This window comes from Acomys russatus, chromosome 24, assembly GCF_903995435.1.
Source record: "Acomys russatus chromosome 24, mAcoRus1.1, whole genome shotgun sequence".
Lineage (NCBI taxonomy): Eukaryota > Metazoa > Chordata > Mammalia > Rodentia > Muridae > Acomys > Acomys russatus.
Genome location: NC_067160.1, coordinates 1037859 through 1058840, shown reverse-complemented (window position 1 = coordinate 1058840; position 20982 = coordinate 1037859). Strand labels below are relative to the sequence as shown.

The 20982-nt window shown below is 34.1% G+C and overlaps 3 protein-coding genes across 3 annotated transcripts; 1 reads left to right on the top strand and 2 right to left on the bottom strand.

Annotated features, from left to right (window-relative positions):
• The first annotated feature begins 2380 nt into the window (after window positions 1–2380).
• Window positions 2381–3355, top strand: LOC127207531 (olfactory receptor 1102). The gene has a single exon (XM_051166967.1). It carries the CDS (start codon window positions 2381–2383, stop codon window positions 3353–3355), a length of 975 nt encoding a protein of 324 aa, XP_051022924.1.
• Window positions 3356–9915: 6560 nt separating this feature from the next.
• LOC127207526 (olfactory receptor 8H1-like) lies at window positions 9916–10863 on the bottom strand. The gene has a single exon (XM_051166962.1). The coding sequence runs from the start codon at window positions 10861–10863 to the stop codon at window positions 9916–9918; it is 948 nt and encodes a 315-aa protein (XP_051022919.1).
• Window positions 10864–15333: 4470 nt separating this feature from the next.
• On the bottom strand, window positions 15334–16266 carry LOC127207711 (olfactory receptor 8I2). Its single transcript, XM_051167132.1, has one exon. The coding sequence runs from the start codon at window positions 16264–16266 to the stop codon at window positions 15334–15336; it is 933 nt and encodes a 310-aa protein (XP_051023089.1).
• Between the last annotated feature and the right edge of the window lie 4716 nt (window positions 16267–20982).

Here is a 20982-nt window from a genome sequence, read left to right as displayed (position 1 = left end):
ATGTCTGATGTACACGGCTAGCACAGATCTAAGTTAAGAGTTTTCTTTAACACACTTGAGAAAATATAGCACATATGAGGAATGCATTCAAGGATATATGTATAATTTATAAAAACTACATGTCAGTGTTTGGTTACTTGTCATTTAGGTATTACTATTATTTTTCTTTTGAGGATTTAAATCAAGTTTGGAATTATTGTCCAGTTAGAAAAGTAATACAAATAAAAGACTAATTTGTAAATTAATTCGCATCTGTGGAAAACTGATTTTATGTTGTTTCTAGAAAAATAATATTCCTTTGTTATGGTATGTCTTAGTGTGCTCAGAGAAAAAGGTGCACAGGGAACTTGGGTTTGGTATGAAATATGTGAGCACCTCGTATTCTGTGACTAGACTAGTCAAGCTTTTCCCACAATTAAAGAATAATCAATCACTTTAGCATATTTTATATAAATATAAAGTAAATATAAGAAATGTACATTCCACACTGTTTCCATAGTAACAGCTAATTATTTAGTAGTTGCTGTCATAACTTTTCCCCTCTTGTATAAAAATTCTGTTCTTGCTTATGTACAGTGTTTTGTGTTTTCTAAGTAATTAATTTTTTAAAAATCTCTAAAATCTTCATCATCCTATGACATGTCACCTATGTTAAACATGCACACACACGCACGTGCGCACACACACACACACACACAGATTTGGTACACACACACACACACACACACACACACGCACACACAGAATTGGTTCTGGTTCTACCTTTCTAAATTATTTGGTGAAAATATTTGTGTTTGTCTTTGGAGGTTCTAGTCCTTGGAGAAAGTATCTCATCCCAATTAATGTCAGTCATGGCTTCCTCCAGTGTCTCACAGTGAATTACGTAATTGCCACAATGAGACACTTTACACAATAGTTATTGCTCTAGAAGGTAAAGAAATTAAAAGTATTTCTCTGTATATATCAATCAACATGTCCAAGAGTATTTTATAAAGATTTCCACCCAGTTAGACACCTGCCAACTGAAGGACAATTTTAAAAAACGCCTCAGAGCTCGCTAAACACTGCTTGAGCACTGTACAACTTGCATTGTCACTCCTTTGGAAATCTTGTTAGAAATAATACAACATCTAATATTTTCTATTTTGCTTCCTTTCCCCTTAATTTATTTTTTAGATATTTTTCTTTTTTATCTATACATTTATATTATTACACATATATACAATAAACTACCTACAGCAAGAAGAACCAAGAAACAATTAAGAATTATATAAATGTTACATTCATAGTGTTTTGGCTTTTCGTATTTCGCAACCTTGAGGAATACATCTTTCCTATCTTGGTACATTTAAAATTATGAATGTAAGTCAGTATCTATAGTTCATTTCAACAACAGAAGCATTGTTCCAGAGAAGGATGATTATTGAACAGTGTGCTTGGAACAAGTGCGTACCATATATTGTGTTTTTCTTACTTCAGCTACACATTACTAAATAAATCTCTTCGTATTTTCTGAAAACCCATGAGAACCATATAATCTTTGTGATGTGGCTGTGAATTAATTTTTACACAAATTATTCCAAGGAATTTTAATTAATAATTAGCTTATACACTAATAAATTGGACACTACTATTAACTTGAAATCTAGAAAAACACAAGAAAACAGAAAGTCAACAGTGTCCATAAGTTAAAAATTGGTAATAGTTACATGAAGAATTAAAAAGTGATGAACCATAGCAAAAAATCATAGCAATTAAAAACTTTTTTCTCTTGTAATTTTCAAAGAATGTTCAACGTCTCCAGAAATATCTCTCTGTACATCACTGAGAATTGCATGCTTGTGGGAAGGGATGTCTGAAAAAACAGGATTGTATCTTTTTTAGTGAGAAATCATGACTCAAGCTACTTATGGAAATATGAACATGTTTTACCTCACTCTTAGTTAACTGAGAACAGTTAGTCAATACTTCTCATTTGTTTTTCTCAGCTTAACTAAACTCATTGTTACGATATTAATGTAATTACCTTTCAACAACTTAGAATATTAAGGAAATTCCTTGTGTTTGCCATATATGATTATTCTCAGGCTCTCTGAATGCTAATATAAATAAAATGAAATGTAATGAAAGTGTTTGAGTGGTGGAGGGAACTAGACTTAACATAACTGCATTCACTATTTTTTAACCTGATAAATTATTGAACAATTGAAAAATAATCTTTCTTTAATTTACTTAAACAAGGTAATGGATCTACTCAGACTCATTTTACTTGCAAGCTCATCAATGACAATAACTTTTCAAAATATGACCATGTACATATGAATATGTTGGTTTTAAATCTGCAGGCTGTTGCTTTTAGAACCTGTAAGCAAAACAAGAAATGTCAAGGACTCCATCAGGTATGGAAGCAGAAAACCCCCAGGTGAACAATCTGACAGGAATCACTGTGTTTATACTACTGGGATTCACAGATGATTTTGAAATGAACATATTCTTATTTATATTATTCCTTGCAATATATGTTGTAACTCTGATCGGCAATCTGGGATTAGTTATATTGGTCATTGAGGACTCACGGCTCCACAACCCCATGTACTATTTTCTTACGGTTTTATCACTGTTGGATGCTTGCTTTTCTACAGTATTGACTCCAAATATGCTGGCCAATTTTCTTTCAAAAAATAAATCCATTTCACTTGTTGGATGTGCTACACAGATGCTTCTCTTTGTCACGTTTGGAACCACAGAATGCTTCCTTTTGGCAGCAATGGCTTATGACCGTTATTTGGCAATCTACAACCCACTTCTGTATACAGTAAGGATGTCACCCAGGATCTATGTGCCACTCATGATTGCTTCATATACTGGTGGAATTTTACATGCTACTATACACACAGTGGCTACGTTCAGCCTTTCTTTCTGTGGATCCAATGAAATTAAGCATGTCTTTTGTGATATTCCTCCATTGCTTGCACTCTCTTGTTCTGACACTCACTTAAATCAACTTCTTCTCTTCTACTGTGCAGGCTCGATAGAGCTAGTCACCATCATTATCGTCCTGGTCTCGTATGGTTTTATCTTGTTGGCCATTCTGAAGATTAATTCAGCTGAAGGGAGGAGGAAAATATTTTCTACATGTGGAGCTCACCTAACAGGAGTATCCGTTTTTCATGGGACTATCCTCTTCATGTACGTGAGACCAAGTTCTAACTATACCCTCGAGCATGACATGGTAGTATCAACATTTTACACTATTGTGATTCCTATGTTGAATCCTATCATCTACAGTTTGAGAAACAAAGATGTAAAAGAGGCAATGAGAAAGTTACTCAAGAGAAAATTACTTCATGAATAAAACACATTTTTAAAAATGAGTAAACCTAAAACTCACATTAGCTTATAAATACATCACATATGAATAGCATGTACCTTATATGCCTAACATTTTTCCAAAAAAATCTATTAGTTTTGAATATAAGAATGCTAGTATATTATTAACATATCTGTATCATGTTTAAATTGAAATATACCAAATAATTATTGATATACATATTCTCCAATTAATAATGTTCAAATAATTCCATCTTTGCTGGATATGTCAGAAATTATTTACATTAGAGACACTTGGCTTGCAATTTCCCATATGGTTTATGTTTTGAAAACACAATATGAACTTAATTACTCCTTGTCTTCTTGTGAAATTTTGCTGCAATTGCACAGTTTTCTTACATATAAACATTAAACTCATTGTTCATACATTATTTGGAGCTGTTGACTTTAAATTGTAGGTTTGTTTCTTTTAAAATCTTTCCTTTCAACACTTGGAGATTGAACAGAAATGCCAAAACGTAAGACACATTTTGTGATATAACTGGGAAGATTTCTATGTATTATTCTACGTATGCATTTGAAAGTATAGACTAAAGGAATAATCTTTTTGTTTGTTTGTTTTGTTTTGTTTTTGTTAGGTTTTTTTTTAGACAAGTATTCTCTTTGTAACCTTGGCTGCTTTGAACTCATTTTACAGACTAGTCTGGCCTTAAACTGCCTCTTAATCCCGAATGCTGCAGTTAAAGGCATGCACCACCACCTCCAACTCCACAAAGCTATTTTTACCTGTAAAGATGGCCTGATATAATGAAATAATATTTCCTCTTATGCTTAAAGTTCTTGCTGAGTTCTCTTTTTTTAATTTTTTAATTAATTTATTCTTGTTACATCTCAATGGTTATCCCATCCCTTGTATCCTCCCATTCTTCCCTCCCTTCCATTTTCCCCTTATTCCCCTCCCCTATGACTGTTCCTGAGGGGGATGACCTCCCCCTGTATATGCTCATAGGATATCAAGTCTCTTCTTGGCAACCTGCTGTCCTTCCTCTGAGTGCCACCAGGTCTCAAACCTATCTTCTGCTATATGTATAAGAAATAATCTTGCATTTGTTATAATTGCACAAAACACAGTAATACCTCCCCAAAAAGTGGAGAAAGCATTTTCTTAAACAAAAGAAGACACCAGTAATATTCATTTTGCTGTATTTATTTGTCTTTCAAAGTTGGTTTACATAGTGAAGTATAAAGAATGGAATCTATTTTTATTTAGAAGAAAGGAAGTTTGTTGCTAAAGAGATTTATACATGAAAATCACATAAATTTTAAGAAAACATTGTTTTGAATCGGTTGAAAAAGGACACATGCCACATATGAAAAACTGTTGATGTGATAAAGATTAATAGTAGCATACAAAATCAGCAGCAGTAAAAACATAATTCAGTATTGGGATTGATTTTTTTTTTCTTTTTTGAGACAGGGTTTCTCTGACAGCCATGGCTGTCCTGAAACTTGCCTGTAGTCCAGGCTGGCCTGAAACTCAGTGATTCCCCCTGCCTCTGGCTCCCCAGTGCTGGAATTAAAGGCATGTGCCACCACACCCGGCTTGGTATTGTATTTTAGTGACAAATTTGCTCAAGATTAAATAAAGAAAACTACCACTTTAACATTTTTAACATGACAAGGACTACCAAGCTAATTATAGTAATATATTGTATGAAAATGATATTGTTTTAATAGTTATAGACAATGGTGGGACTCTAGACTCAGACAGTAGTATACTCTTGAGCATTAAAAAGCGCTGTTTCTATAACTAATGTGGTAACCTTGAATAAGGAGTCTAATTTCTTTTTTAAGATTTATTTATTTATTTATTTATTTATCTATTTATTTATTTATCTATTTATTCCCTTTATATCCCGGTCATAGGCCCAACCTTCTTCACATTGCAGTCCCTGCCTTTCCCTCTCCCCCCTCTCCTATTTCTCAGAAAAAGGGAGCCTACCTTCCCATCCATCCAGCTCATCATGTCATCAGGATTTAATATGTCCTCTTCCCCTGTGGCATGTCACCAGAGGGAAGTAATCAAAATGCTGGAAAGAGATTCCATGCCACCACTATCCTTACTAGAGGACCCACATGAAGCCTGAGCTGCCCATTGGCTACATCTTTGTAGATGGCCTAGGTCTAGTCCATGCAAGTCTTTATTTGGTGCTTCAGTCTCAGCAGGCTCCTCTGGTCCCTGATTAATTGACTAATTGGGCTTCTTGTGAAGCTCAGGTCACCTCCAAGCCCTTTTCTCTGTCTCCCTGCTTTTCCACAGGACTCCCTATATATGACCCAATGTTTGGCTGTGAGTCTCAGCATCTTTAATCTCTATGGCCGTGCTACTAGGATTCTCTGTCAGCATCCCTCTCATGTCCTCCAAAGATCCTATCCTGACTTATGTTCTCAGCTTGTTACAGAGATGTCCCTAACAACAGTTTCTCCTTTATCTACAGGCCTTCTGTCTTCCCGTCTCCCTGTTCTCCACAGGTCTTACCACCACCCTCATTTCTTTCTGTACTCTCTTTCCATCCTTGCTCCCTCTCTTCTACCACTGTATCTGTCTATTCTATCTCCATTTCTGAGTGATATCTAAGCATCCCTCTTGGGTCCTCCTTGTTGCTTGTCTTTTTTGGGTCTGTGCATTGTTGAATGTACTGTTATGTGGCTAAAATCCACTTTATAAGTAAGTACATATCATGTGAGTCTTTTTAAATCCGGGATACCTGACTCAGGATCTTTTCTAGAGTTACCAATTTAACTGTAAATTTCATGATTTCCTTGTTGTTTAATAGTTGAGTGGTTTCCACTGTGTAAATGTACTAAGGTTTCTTTATTCATTATTGGTTGAGGGACATATATGTTGTTTCCAGATTCTGGCATTAAGAGTAAAGCTGCTATGAATGCAGTTGAGCAAGTGTTCTTGTTGAGTGGTGGAGTATCTTTTGGTTATAAACCCAGGATTTATATACCTGGGTTTGGAGGTAGAGCTATTCACAAATGTCTGAGAAACTGCCAGATTGATTTCTAAGGTGGATGCACAAGTTTCCACTCCCACAAGCAATGGAGGAGTGTTCCTCTTTCTCCACATCCTAGTTAACCTGTGCTGTTACTTGAGTTTTAAATGTTAGCTATTTTAATAGGTGTAAGATGGAATCTCAAAGTCATTTTTATTTCCATTTCACTAATGACCAAGGACACTGAGGATGTTTTTATGTGCTTCTAGACTGTTCAATATTCCTCTATTGAGAATTTTCTTTAGCTCTCTGCCTTACTTTATTAATTGGCTATTTTATTTGTTGATGTTTGAAATTGCAATATATATATATATATTATTCCAAAGTTGTTGGAACCTGCTGTGAAACAATGTTTCAAGAAATGCACTATAAAAATGGTTCAGAATTAAACTTTTAATTGATTAAAAAATAGTGGAAGACTTCAACACCTCACTCTCCTGAATGGACAGGTCATTGAAACAGAGACTAAACAGAAATAATTAAACTAATGGATATCATGAACGAAATGGACCCAGCAGATATCCATACAACATTTCACCCAAACACAAAAGTATGCCTTCTTCTCAGTAGTACCTCTGGGCACCTTCTCCAAAATTGACTGTATATTCAGTCACAAAGCAAGCCTCAACAGATACAGGAAGGTTGACATTTCATTGCATCTTATCTGCCACCATGGATTAAAACTGGAACTGAACAACAGAAACAATAGAAAATCTACAAAGTCTGGAAACTGATCAACTCCCAACTCAATGACCAGGATTTTTCTTTCAGTTTTCTTTATGCTCCGTGTTCACCACTCATAACTGTTCGTCTCCAAGAATATTAATTATTAGTATAAATCTAGTGGTCATAGAGAAACACTGTCAACATATTGACAAGATGTAGAGAATTTGAGACAGTAATAAATTCCATAGAATAAAAATTAAGTAGAAGAATGAGGCTGGGAAATACAATTCTAACTATAATTGGGAAAAAGAACCTTATTAAAAATGAGCAAATGAAAATATATATCACAAAATTGCAGTAGTCTTCAAGGAAAAAAATCAAAATTGAGAAAAAATAGAAATATTCATAACAGCTAGGCAGTGATGTTGGAACATTTAATCAATCCCTGCTCTTCAGAGGCAGAAGGCGCTTTATGAGTCTGGAGACAACGTGGTCTACAGCAAGAGTTCCAGGACAGCCAAGGCTACACAGAGAAGTCTATGTTGATAAACAAAACAAAACAAAAAAAAATATTCATACCAATACATGGGCAGTGTTCATGGGAAAGAGTAATGGGTTAGCATTTGAAAGGACTAGAGTCAATGTCATTTTCTACCATGAAATACTTTGAAAGTTTTTCCCTTTTACTATTTATGTGATAAAAGTTTTAATGAGTCCAGTGGCTTCTGCCAAGACAGGGTAAGTAAGTCCTCAATAGTTCCTGCCTCACAAATCGTCTGTCATATGTATTGGGCCAGAAGGCTGAAGAACATGCTCCAACATTATAGAGAGTTTTGTGTGACGATTCAGGTAGCAAACTGTCTCTGTCATCTTATTCCACTAAGCTGCACTCCTGGTATACTGAGGTAATCAATTTTATTCCTTCTAAAGTCTCTCATGGGGTTGAAGACCAGATAGTTTAGTTTTGCAATTAAGCTTAGTTGTTTAGGGGTTAAGATGTTTTTAGGTCTAGATAGATGTCTTAAGTTGATAATGAGGAAGTATGATAGATAATGTTTTACATTCAGAATTTTAGATGCACCAAGATAGGAAAGATGTTTTCTTCAAGGATATCAAATACAAATAAGCAAACCACTAAGAATGTAACATTTATGTAATTCCTGATTTCTTCTTGCTATAGGTAGTTTATTGTATATATGTATAATAATATAAATGTACATGTAAAAATGAAAAATGTTTAATTATAAAAAACTTTTAATGAGTCTGTGAGAGAAAATAAAATGTAGAACTTAACAGTATGATTTTGCTAAATAGTAGAAATCTGGAGTAATTCTGTCTAGGATAAATTCACTAGCACTGCCATTTGGGGAGACACCTTTGGACCTTACAGACAGGTCCCAACAAACCCAGCCTGGTGTAAAACATGTGTGGTCATGGATGACTGAAATGTCGATACGTACACATATAACTTCTTAGTGCTAAGAGTCAAAGTACTAATGAAGACTGTGTTAAATATGTGTTAAAGTTTTTACTCTTTTTAAATATTGACAAAGTAAATAAACACCAGATAAATTCTAGACAACAGTTATCAAGGAAACAAATTTATTCATAGTATTACAAAGTAAATAAACACCAAATAATAAATTCTAGACAACAGTTATTAAGGAAACAAATGTATTCATGGTGTTTACATATATCATTATATAAAACAAAGAATCAAAGTAGATTATGAAGTAGAAGTGTACAAAATATTTCAAAGATTTAAATTATTTTACTATTACTGTAGAAAACATTTAACTTCATCATTCAATGACAGAGAAAATTTAAATTATATTTTTAGTCTGTTTATACAAATAATAAGCTGAAATAATTTTACAGCACTCTTTCAGGTCAACATTTCTCAGATTCATAAAATACATTCACTTGCACTTTTTGTTGTTTTGTTTTGCTTTGCATCATATTTTTCCTCTAGTAAACCAGTTGAGTCAAGCATTTCCATCAATAATCACATTTGAATAAAACTGAAAATCTAAAATAAACAGAAGAATGAGAGTAGAGCAGGGCAGTTCGCCATGGCTTTTTAATAGGTGACAGGAAAACACATTTTTTAAAATGATTCCTCAGAACACTTACTGGAGTTGTGTTATATGAAGGCATTACTTTGTATAAGTCTGCCCATGGTTTTGTGTATGTGTGTGTGTGTGTGTGTCTGTCTGTCTGTCACTGTGTAGCTTAACACACGTGAGATCAGGAGCCCATGAGAGGGCATTGGCCCCATGGAGCTGGAGTTACAGGAAGTTAGGCCATAAGTCACCTGATATGGGTGATGGAAACTGATTTTGGGTCCTGTACAATGTCAGTATGTCTTCCTAACTGCTGAACCTCTTGCCCCAGAGGAAATAGCCTTAAACTGTTGTATTCTAATAACCAAAAGCTATAGCATATTGAATCTAGAGTCCAAAAATCATGATCACTAAAAACCAACCATTCTGTGGATTCTGTCTGGAGATTAAAAACTAAATATTCTTGTTTTCATTACATAAGAGTTAATGCTTCATAATTTCCTAAAGTTACCGGATAGACTATCACACAATATACTTTTAATAATGAAAAAAAGTTTCTAATTTTCCAAACAGTTGTTTTTATAACAAACATATTTAGATCATAGTTTTAATATATATTAATATTTCATATTAATATATATTTATAAAATGATTTCTTAGTAATATCTGAGATTAAGATGTACTATGCAAAGAAAAGCTCCACACAAACTTATATAAAGCATACAATAGGTTTTTGATGGAGGCCAAGGAAAGAGCTAGCTGAAAAAGTAGAAAGAGAGACGTTCTGAGCACCACCACTATCTTAACTGCTTGGAACCCTCCCTTTTCTTTATAGCTCTACTGATAGCACTTTTCACTTCTTTGTTTCTGAGACTATAAATGAGTGGGTTTAGCATGGGGATCACAATGGTGTAGAAAACAGAAGCCACTTGGTCCTTTCCCAAAGAGTAGGACTTCTTTGGTTTTAAATAGGTGAAGATCATAGTGCTATAAAATATAGTAACTGCAAGGACATGAGAGGCACAGGTGGAGAAGGCCTTTTGCTTTCCGGAAGTAGAATTGATTTTCAAGATGGTAAATAGAATGGATGCATAAGACATTGATATGGTGAGAAGGGATACCATTAGAGTTGAGCCAGAGACTATAATTATTATCATTTCAATGACATATGTGTCACTGCAGGACAGTGCTAAAATTGCAGGTGTGTCACAGAAAAAGTGATTGATTACATGAGAGCTGCATAAATTTATCCTGCTTAGACAAAGCATATTGACAGAGGAGTCTATGGCTCCCATCATGTAAGAGCCAGTGAGGAGGGCATGGCATCGTCTTGTGGACATAACAACTGGGTAGTGTAGAGGGTTGCATATAGCTACGTAGCGGTCATAGGCCATAGAAGAGAGAAGAAAACATTCAGCTCCACCAAACAGGACAAAAAAGTACAGCTGCATGAAGCAGCCCAGGAAGGAAATGTTCTTGGTGGATGTCAGAAGGTTTTCTAATGTTTTAGGTGTGATGACCGTTGAGTAGCTGAGGTCAAGTAATGACAAGTGGGTGAGGAAGAAGTACATTGGACTTTGAAGCTGAACATCTAGACGGATGATGAGCATCATGCCCATGTTCCCCAGCACAGTGACCAGGTATATTAGGAGGAACAGCACAGAGAGGACCAGCTGGATCTCCTCGGAATCTGTCAGTCCCAGGAGGAAGAAGTCTGGTTTATTTGTATGATTCCAGGTGTTCATAGTGAATAGCCTCAAACTAATAAGAAATCAAAAGGGGTTTTAGTAATAATTGTATTTGGATCAAGAATGCCAAATGTCTATATATTATATTTAGATTTGTATTGTCAAATTTTAATAATTTATAAAATAATAAAGGATAAATTGTCAGATATTGTTGCAGTGTTAGGAAAACATCCAGGGTTACAAAGAAAGAGAGTTTATTGCAAATGAAGTTTCTGAACACAGTAGACCTTTACTCTTAATCAAAATGCTGTGCTTGGAAACACAAAACACCCTAAGGCATAATGTGCACTTGTTCTAAGGTAAGTGATAACTTCTCTTTTCCTCGTTGCCATGGGTCTAGCCTCAGAGTCTTTCAAGACTCCCTAGCTTTAAAAGAAATCATTCCAAGAAAATGAAGAAAAACAAGGAAAGATTGACTACTTAAAATTTCTAGAATGTAGTGGGTTCTTTGTGTACACAAAGGGTTCACAGTGTACATACTGAGATTAGCGTGGAATATTTGCATTATAGTCTTACACCTTACAAAATGAGGAAGGTAAAAAGATTTTTATTCCTTACCAAAAGCACAAATTATATTTTATAACATTTGATAGAAAACTCCAATATTTAATATTCATTTCAGGCATATTATAAAAGATGACATTTCACTTTTTCATTCCTATTCTAGTCTCTTTCAATAAAAATTAGAATTTAAAGTTGGAATAAACCCAGTGAGTTTATAATTCATATAACCTGTTATTTATTGTTATTGCTACTATTATTATTCATTTCTTTTTCATGACTATGAGAAGAAAGTTTATTTTTCACATTATAAAGCTGAGAAAGGTGATGTTTCAAAAGAAAATCTATTCCAAAAGGACTGTATGAGTCTGTAAACATTTATCATAAGCCACATTTTTCTTTGTCAATGTGGCAAATGAATTAAAGCCTTTGTTGTTGTTGCTTTAGGTTTATGATGGTTTTGCTTGCTTACATATGTTTGTGTACCATGTGTTTGAAGTGTGTGTGTAAAACAGAAATGAGAGTCAGATCTCCAGGAACTGTAATTATAGTCAGTTGTGAGCTGCAAGCTGGGTGCTCAGCACTGAATACAGATGATCTAGAAGAACAGCCATTACTGTTAACCACTTAGCCATAAGTAAAATCTTATTACGTACTTGTATGGACCTAAAGCTAATAGTTGGAATTAAGCATTTTGGAATGCAAATAAGACATAGCTCAAGATTAGACGAAGAAAGTATTTTTGGTCATACTGTTTTCCTCCCTGAACACCTTTAATATATATGAATATGTATGACTGCAAGCATGTAGGGATGCAGTTGCTTACATATTTAATTTTAAAAAATGAAAGGAGCTATGGGAAGCTAAGGAAAGCTGTTTGCAGAAAGAACAATTAAAGCACTGTGATTCATCCCAGATTCTTGATTCCAGAATTTACACCATTATAAATAAATCAAAGTAAGCTTATATGATTAATCAACAATAATTGGAAACATTTACTACATATTGTTAATTGCTTTTTAATCTCAAAATCATTTAACACATTATTTCAATTTTAAGTGATGTTATGTGGTATATTTATATTATAGATACAATAATACTTGACCGATCTAAGCCTAATGCAAACATACTTCAGTAGATTTACATTGAATGTAGACCCTGACGTTTTCAATACTTCATATGTGTTCCTGCAAATACTGGTCATGTTAAGATCCAAACGAAATGGTCTAAAACCATCAAAAAATAACTTGAAGATACTTACTGTGAGGTAAGGGTTATGAGGACACTTCTTCTAGGACTATAGCCTATAAATATTTTAACACTAAATTTTTCTAGTGTATAAAGTATGAAAGCTTTTACATTCCTTGTACATTGCTATAGCATAACGTTTGCTTTCTTTGAGTCTAAGTTAAATGAAAAATTTAATAAGAAATTCTGTCTCCAAAGTATGTCAAACACCTAAAACTCCTCAAAGTAGTATAGTACGTTGCCTCTCATCCTGATGAGGCAGGATGCCTCATATAACCAACACTGAAGATCATGCCACATGAAACTGTCCCTAGGGAACAATTTCCAGGAGAGTGTGCTTGGCACATTTTCAAGGTCAAAAGTTCAAGGGTAAATGAGCAATGCCTTGCTCTCTGAGAATCTCTACCATGAACCATACCTCTACTGGGTCTTCTTTTTTGATACTTCATATTTTAAAAATCTATTTCCTTTTAAATTTACCTACTTATAGAGTGTTTTAATGCATAGTGATTGTACCCAGTCATTTCCAAGGGAAAAATTAAATGGTCAGAGAAATAGTAATTTTTAGCTTGATATCATTAAGATTAAAAAAATAATTTCTTTATTGTATTTTGAAAGTAGTTTTTCCTCATATGAGTAGACATATTAATAAAAAAATTAAAGTAAGACAGGTTTTTAAAAAGTAAATAAATATTCAAACTTATTCTTGACATTTTGCTAACATAATTTTAATTTTTCTTAATTATCTTCTCTTTGTGGTTTCATAACACTTGAGCACACATTTATATATTTGCCTAATTTTACTTAATACAATCAATATTATATCCTTAGTTACATTTAAATTTTTAAAAAGGAATTAATAAATACAATATGTTTTTGAGTAGTACAGAGTATCTAGTGAGACATTATTTTATGTTAGGGAGCAATCAACTAAGGTACCTAGAATAGCCTTATAATTTTACCATTTCAATATGGTTTCAAATTACATTTAAAAATACTAAATATGGTTAAGTTGTTGGGTAGAAATGTAAAGTACAAGGTTAACCCAAATATATATAAGGAGAAGGATTTTTTACTCACTTTTTCCTTTTCATTGACACATTTGTTTCCTTTGCAATGCCTGAAATATTTTCTTGAATTAAAGTAAATTTAAAAGCTATTACCTTGTATTTTATATAAAATATACTTTAAGAATGGTGAAAATGAATGTAAACCCCAAGAATGCCTTTAACTAAGAGGAACATTATTACAATATATCCATCATCTCGCACACTGAGTGCAAAAGTGGCATTATTTTACAGTTGATTAAACCCACTTTGCATTGAGTCTTTTCTCCCACTTTTCTGTCATCCTCCTGTTGCAGCACACAGTATAACAATTGTGGCCTTAATCATCTACTATGGAAAAAACTAAGAGAGCTGAAGTGGTGAAGCAAAAAAATAGAAAAATAGAAACCGACACACTTGTGAGTGTTCACCACTACTGGGTATGGAGGTAAACGAAGAAAAAAAAGACATATGGGAATAAAACGCCAAAATAAGGTAAATATATTAGAATAGCACATGTGGATATGTAAATATAATTTTGCAAATAAAACATGTTATTCTCATAAAAAGGAATAAAAGCACTATTGCTTTCACTTCTAGGTACAGACAGGTGATGTATCAATCACAGGAAGCTGGTTAATTAGACATAAAATTTTATTAATATTAATTAACATTGCTTGAAATTATTTGTGGAATAATGTATGAATACACATGTGAATGCCAGAATCTACTTTTGTAAGAGTGAAGATTGATTATCCTTGTAAGATGCTAATTTAAAATGAAACGATGTGACAACTCCAAATTAGCTGATTGTAATTAGGTAAGGTCGTAAACAAAATATATAATTCTTAGGAACTCATTTGTCATATTAAACATTCACAAAGAAAAAGCAATAAAATAATTAATATATTTATATATAGTTATGCCAATCTTAATGTATCAATAAAATATTTCAAGAATAGTATAAAAATGCAATTTTGACGTACACAATGTTATAGAACTCTATAATCATGACTTTTCTAATACCAAATAAATATAAAAAGTGAATATATGTAGAATTTTACTGAATGTTTATCACTCTAGACTGTAAACATGGTAAAAACGTTGCAAGTGAACTGAGTATAAGTTTGTGAAGCTAGGACACAAATCATGTGTTACAGGTGAAAGGGGAAAAATTGTGATGGTGAAATGGCTCAATTTTCTGCCTCTGAAAGACCCAGGTTTGTTCCCAGCACCCAAAAGGAAGCCAACAGCCATCTGTAACATCAGTGCATGGATGTCCTCTTCTGACCTCTAGGTTCACTAGGTGCAATTGTGATGTTGTTCATATACCATATAGGAAAAATGTTCACATATAAAAAAATCTATAAAAATTAAAATACTTACGCATTAGTGCTAAGATGTGTTTATAACAATGTATGCACATGTACTTTAGTTGCTTTATATATTTTTATTACAACAGTAATTTATGAACTGAAATGACCTCCTAATGGATTCAGTATACCCCATAGATAAATAAGTAAAATAAAAACTCATACCTCAAATTCTAAAATGCTATGTTTTCAACAGATATTTGCTATATAAATTTTGAAATTACTCTAGTATTTCCTAACCATTGGGGTACCTATGTGAAATTACTCATGTCTATTTAAGTTGTAATTGGCATGGTTTGTCACAGAAAAATTTTTCTGTGTATGACTCTCAGAAGAGCATGTTTTACGTCCTTGTTCCTCAAGCTGTAGATCAGTGGGTTCAACATGGGAATGACAATGGTGTAAAACACAGATGCTACCTGGGCTTCTGTGAGGGATGACGTGTTACCAGGTTGCAAATAGGTGAAGATCAAGGATCCATAGAAGACAGTGACTCCTGTGAGGTGAGAGGCACAGGTAGAAAAAGCCTTCCACCTGCCAGCTGCTGACTGGATCTTCAGGATTGCTGAGATGATAGTCAGGTAAGTGACAGTGATGATCAGGAGAGAACTGAGAAGTGTGAACCCAGCTAGAACAAAGATGACCAGTTCTGTACTGAAGGCATCTACGCAGGACAGGGCTAAAAGAGCAGTGGTGTCACAAAAGAAATGATTGATATGGGAATCACAGAAGGTCAAACTGCTTATCACACAGATGGATATCAGAGAATTTGTGAATCCAATCACGTATGGTATTACTCCCAGCCAGGTGCACACCTTCTGGGACATAATAACAGAATATAGCAAAGGATTGCAGATTGCTATGTAGCGGTCATAAGCCATGGATCCCAGAAGGAAACACTCACTGCACACCAAACCAACAAAGAAGTACATTTGAACGAAACAGCCTACAAAGGATATTGATTTCTGTGTGGACTGGAAATTAGCTAGTGCCTTGGGTGTTACAGAGGAGGAATAAAATATGTCAATGAATGCTAAATTGCTTAGGAAAAAGTACATAGGTGTGTGAAGCTGAGAGTCAATTCTGATTAATATAATTAGCCCAAAGTTTCCCAACACAGTGGATAGATAGATGAAAAGGAATATTAAGAACAGACTGACATGTAATTCTGGGTGATCTGAAAATCCACTGAGTATGAAGAGTGTCACTTCTGTGAAATTATTCTCTGCCATTTTTCATAACTCAATCATTATCTTAATCGTGAATAAACAGTGATAAAAGGTAAAGAAACAATCTAGAAAAAAGTCACAACAATCAGTGTCTGTTTGGCTTCCAGCCTTGACAGAAAAATGAATGGTTAATATATGTTGAAAGACAATGTGGTTATTAATATTTTCACTTAATTTAATTTTTTATTTGTGAGTGTATGTGTGTGTATCTGAATATGGGTCTCTGTAGAGGCCAGAAAACGCATTTGAAAACCTGGGAGATGAAATTACCTACTGTGAAGAGCTGTCTGGTGTGGGTGGTATTCACCAAACTCCAGTATGCTGAAGGAGCAGCCAATGCCCTTGACTTCTGGGCCACATCTCCAACTGCGACAGGTGGCAATGGATTTCCAAATGGTTAAATGAAATGTTTAATGCTTTAAGACATCATGTCTGTAAGAGTTACAACACACTTATGTGAGTTTCACTATCTTCTACTCAACTTTATCTTTGGGGAAACATTTTAAATCTACTACTTTATTTAATGGAATAAACTATATTGTAGTCTTAGGAAACATAAAGCCTCTAGAAAAAAATTTAAAAGAAACTAAAAGTCATATAGTAAATTATAATATCATATTGTAATCTCAAATTTGTAACATCGAACTTGTAAGTTGTGGACAAGATGAAAATATTTAATATTGTCTCAGACTCAGTACATTTTGGTTAGTTTTTATGTTAGAAAACTTTGAACATCCAGCTCAAATTTTATTTACATAAAGAATTCTTCATGTTTCTCTATTTTCAATCAATTGTCCATTTTTTCCATTGATGATGTAAGACTTGCTGCAGATTTAGTATATAATATAGTTCCAATTCTTTTACCCGTGAATGTACAGAACATGACTATATCCAATTTAAGCACGCATGACATCAGGAAGTAAGCTCCTCATTCAGTAGTTCAAAGCAATGACGAAAAGGCTGAAAACATATATTTAAACCAAAGAGTTATAAGGTGATCTCATGAAAATGGGAGGAGTTACTTTTTTAATGCACTAATGAATACATAAGAAAAAGTGAAAGTAGCAAGCACAGTAAAAGTAAATTTATTTTTATATTTCGCACATCATACAAAAGCGATTTGAATCCTATTTTGCTTACATAATCACTTAATGTGCCTCATGCACACAAGTGTTCCTATGTATTTATTTACTGAATATAAATATGTTCAATGACAGCATATTCACTTGCCTGTAATTAATATAATTTTCCTAAGAACCTACTGGAACACGCATATTTGTAAAAAGAAAAAGTAATCTAGTATGAAAACCATAGAAATAATTATTTAGCCAGATCCACAGACATACCTGCCATAGATTATGATGCGTAAATAGACTTGCATAGAAAGTCTATGTCTCTCTCTGCCACCATCAGTATATATACATATACATATGTACACGTATACTTTACCTCCTTTTAAGATCTGAGTTCCATATCTCACTGACACAGTGCTTTGGATCCATGATTAGCAGTTTTGCTGTTGATGGTGTTATTTAGCACAGAGTTATTTTCCTCTATTGTAAGCCCATAGATAGATAGATAGATAGATAGATAGATAGATAGATAGATAGACAGATAGATATTGATAACTGTTAGTGCCTTTGATAATATGATAGTTCTTGGTGTGATGTTTGTTTGTCTATCCGTGATAAACTAGAAACAAAAGGGAAATTAAAACAAGTATTTTATGTCTTCCTGCAAATTCAAACTCCATAATTTCCTTCAAGCCTGTGTTGATTCATTTTTAAAATTATTCATTGGCAGCATATTTCTCAAAAGGCAGCACAACAAAGTGTTATCTACAGCAATCTGTGCTATGCAGAGTTTTATATGTGAACCTCTCCAAACTCTTAAAATCACCTCATAAAGGAGCTTGCTAGTTGCCACATCTGATCTCTTGAGGTTTGTGTTTTAATTGTGCTCTAAGGTCTCTACCTAAATTGCAAGAAAATATCTCCAATGGAGACACTATTACTGCAAGAAATTTTGATATCACTGGTCTGCCTGTGACAGTTAAAGCCAGGACTGAGCAACATTATAATATCACCAATGTAGGGTTTTGTATTTTATCTTTAGAATATGTTCTAATGTTGACAAATAAACAATTTTTGTTAATTTAAATATTTTATATGAAAAGTAGGCTGTTATGGATAATGTAAATATTTATAAAACATGTTGGGCCTTAATGTCTATGATTGTCCAATAGCAATACAGACACTTGCTCCATGTTTTTGAAACTTGTATTTGATGATGAGGCATCTAGCACAATGTTAAATACAGATATTCAATGACTTTACAGTTCTAGCCTTTATCTAAATGGTTTAAAAATGTTTTATATCTATGTGTATTTATTATACTGCCCCAATGTGGGACAGTATATTATACCCCAATGTGGTATTTACATTAATCATGAAAAAAATCACAGTTTCAGTCAATTATAAAATGAAGCAGTGCAAAAGTTTAAAAATGATTTACTTCTTAGCTAAATGAGCAGAAGCTATATTCGAAGACCCCCTGCTATGACTTTCTACTGAATATCACTATGAGTGTGGAAGTTTTTACACTTAACAGCATTGTTCCAAGTAGTTTCTATAAAACTATGATTTCGTTTACCACTTTTATAATAACCAGCCCCACATTTCATAGAGCTCAGAACTTTAACTCTTCTTTTTCTTACTGTGCCTAAAAATACTTCTTTATGTGTGTGTAATATTGATATCCCTATATGGAAATACTATTTTCAATATTCTTTTCATAAAATAACTGCTTTTACATTTTAAATTTAGTTTTCTCTCATACACTACAGCCATCTGCAGCTTCCCCTCCCTTCACTCTCTCCCAGGTCCACATCACCTCATCCTGCCCCAGCCCTGTACTCTCCCCCAAGAAAAGACAACAACATGATGTGATAAAATCAGCCACAAATCCTCTCTTCAAGGCTGGGAGATGGAACCCAGAAGGAGGGAAGGGGCCCCAAGAGCATGTAAAACAGTCAGATACCCCCTTCACACTTTTAAGAGTCCTCCCAAAACACCAAGCCAACAACCGTAGCATATCCACAGAGGACCTAGTGAAAACCCTGTGCAGGCTCCCTTGGTTGCTGCTTAAGTGTCCGTGAGTTCCATCTGCCTGCCTAGTTGAATCCTGAGGCCATACAATTCCAGTGTCCTAGACCCTCTGACTACCAGAATCTTTCTCTTCCTCTTCTATGGGGTTGACTAAGATTCCAGGTAATTCTCTGATGTAGACACCGCTAAGCTGGGCTCTGCCTAATGTTTGTATGTGGGTGTGGGTCTCTGTATCCTCTGCCCTCAGCTATAGAGTGAAACTTCTCTGATGAAGACTCATCTAGGTCCTGATCTATGAGTAAATAATTTGGAAATGTAAGAGGACATCATCATTACAGATCATTTAATTGATTTTTTGTTCGTTGTGTTTGGTTCAATAGATTGAAAAATAAATACTTTTGAAATTATATTTTCTTTCTAATGTCTAATATGCTAGTATCTAGACTGCAAATAAAATTTGTATAAAATGTATATCTTTATGGGTGCATGGACATATTTCTGTAATGTATTTAGGAATTAATCTAGTTTATTTAGTAAAGTAACTAATATAAGTTCTTCCCCAAGGTCAGTGATTTCACGATCACTGGTTATTTAGCTAGGCTTCCATTCCCAGTCATAGTTTGTCTCTTGTTGAGAGGGTCTTACATCAAGTTAGAGAGAGTTGTTAGTATCTGCCAAGGTATGTGTGCCACTCACTGCTGTACCCGTCTTATCTTGCTGTGCTGGTCATTGATGTGGGTAATAGTCATTGTAACTGAGTAGGACTTCTCTCCTTTGGGAACTTGCATGACACTCTCTGATCCATGGAAGATAATACTCAAGGAAGAGCCATCAAATCACTTTCAGCTCAGAGCCTGTAAGCCCTGAGTCTGAAGAACATAGTGCCTTCAGCAAACACACATGCCTTTCATTATTGCAGGGCAATCAAGAATAATAACAATATTCTGGAGTGATTTGGGAACCCATACTCATGTAATTAGGAACACATACACATATATAACAATAAGTATAATCAATGAATTTGAAGAAGAGCAAGATATAGTATATTGGAGAGCTTCATGGGAGAAGAAGGAGGAAATGATGAAATTATATTATATTTATAAATAAAAATTATTTAAGAAGGAGGAACAACTATTCTATATTACTAACTTATTCAATAAAGAAGTACTAAATACCTTTTCTATGATATGACATTTTATATGCAGGAACAACAGAATTGAACAAGGTAAGGTAATTTACGCACAATAATGAGTATCTAACGCTGAAAATAAAGGTGCAAACAAAGTTTTGAACCGACTCCAAGGTTGAAGGAACATCACAGAAGTTGGAATGGAAAGACTGTAGGAGCAAGGCGATGAAGAAGAGTATTATAAACTGCTGTCTTCTACATATGACACGGTGCTATAGTCATGAACACACAACAGCAGTGACCGTCTGCTAAAAAAAAAAAAAAACTGCACAAAATAATAAGACAAGAAATTTGCTACTAGTTGGGAAGAGATGTCGGACTTGTTGAGCATAGAATTAGTAGTAACAGGAAGGAGAGTATAGAAGGTAATTAGGGAGTGAGTAACACTACAATAAACTGTATAGATGCATGAAATTGTTAAAA

Coding starts and splice junctions, on each gene's coding strand:
- LOC127207711 (XM_051167132.1), bottom strand. CDS start 16,266: ATGGCAGAGAATAATTTCACAGAAGTGACACTCTTCATACTCAGTGGA.
- LOC127207531 (XM_051166967.1), top strand. CDS start 2,381: ATGTCAAGGACTCCATCAGGTATGGAAGCAGAAAACCCCCAGGTGAAC.
- LOC127207526 (XM_051166962.1), bottom strand. CDS start 10,863: ATGAACACCTGGAATCATACAAATAAACCAGACTTCTTCCTCCTGGGA.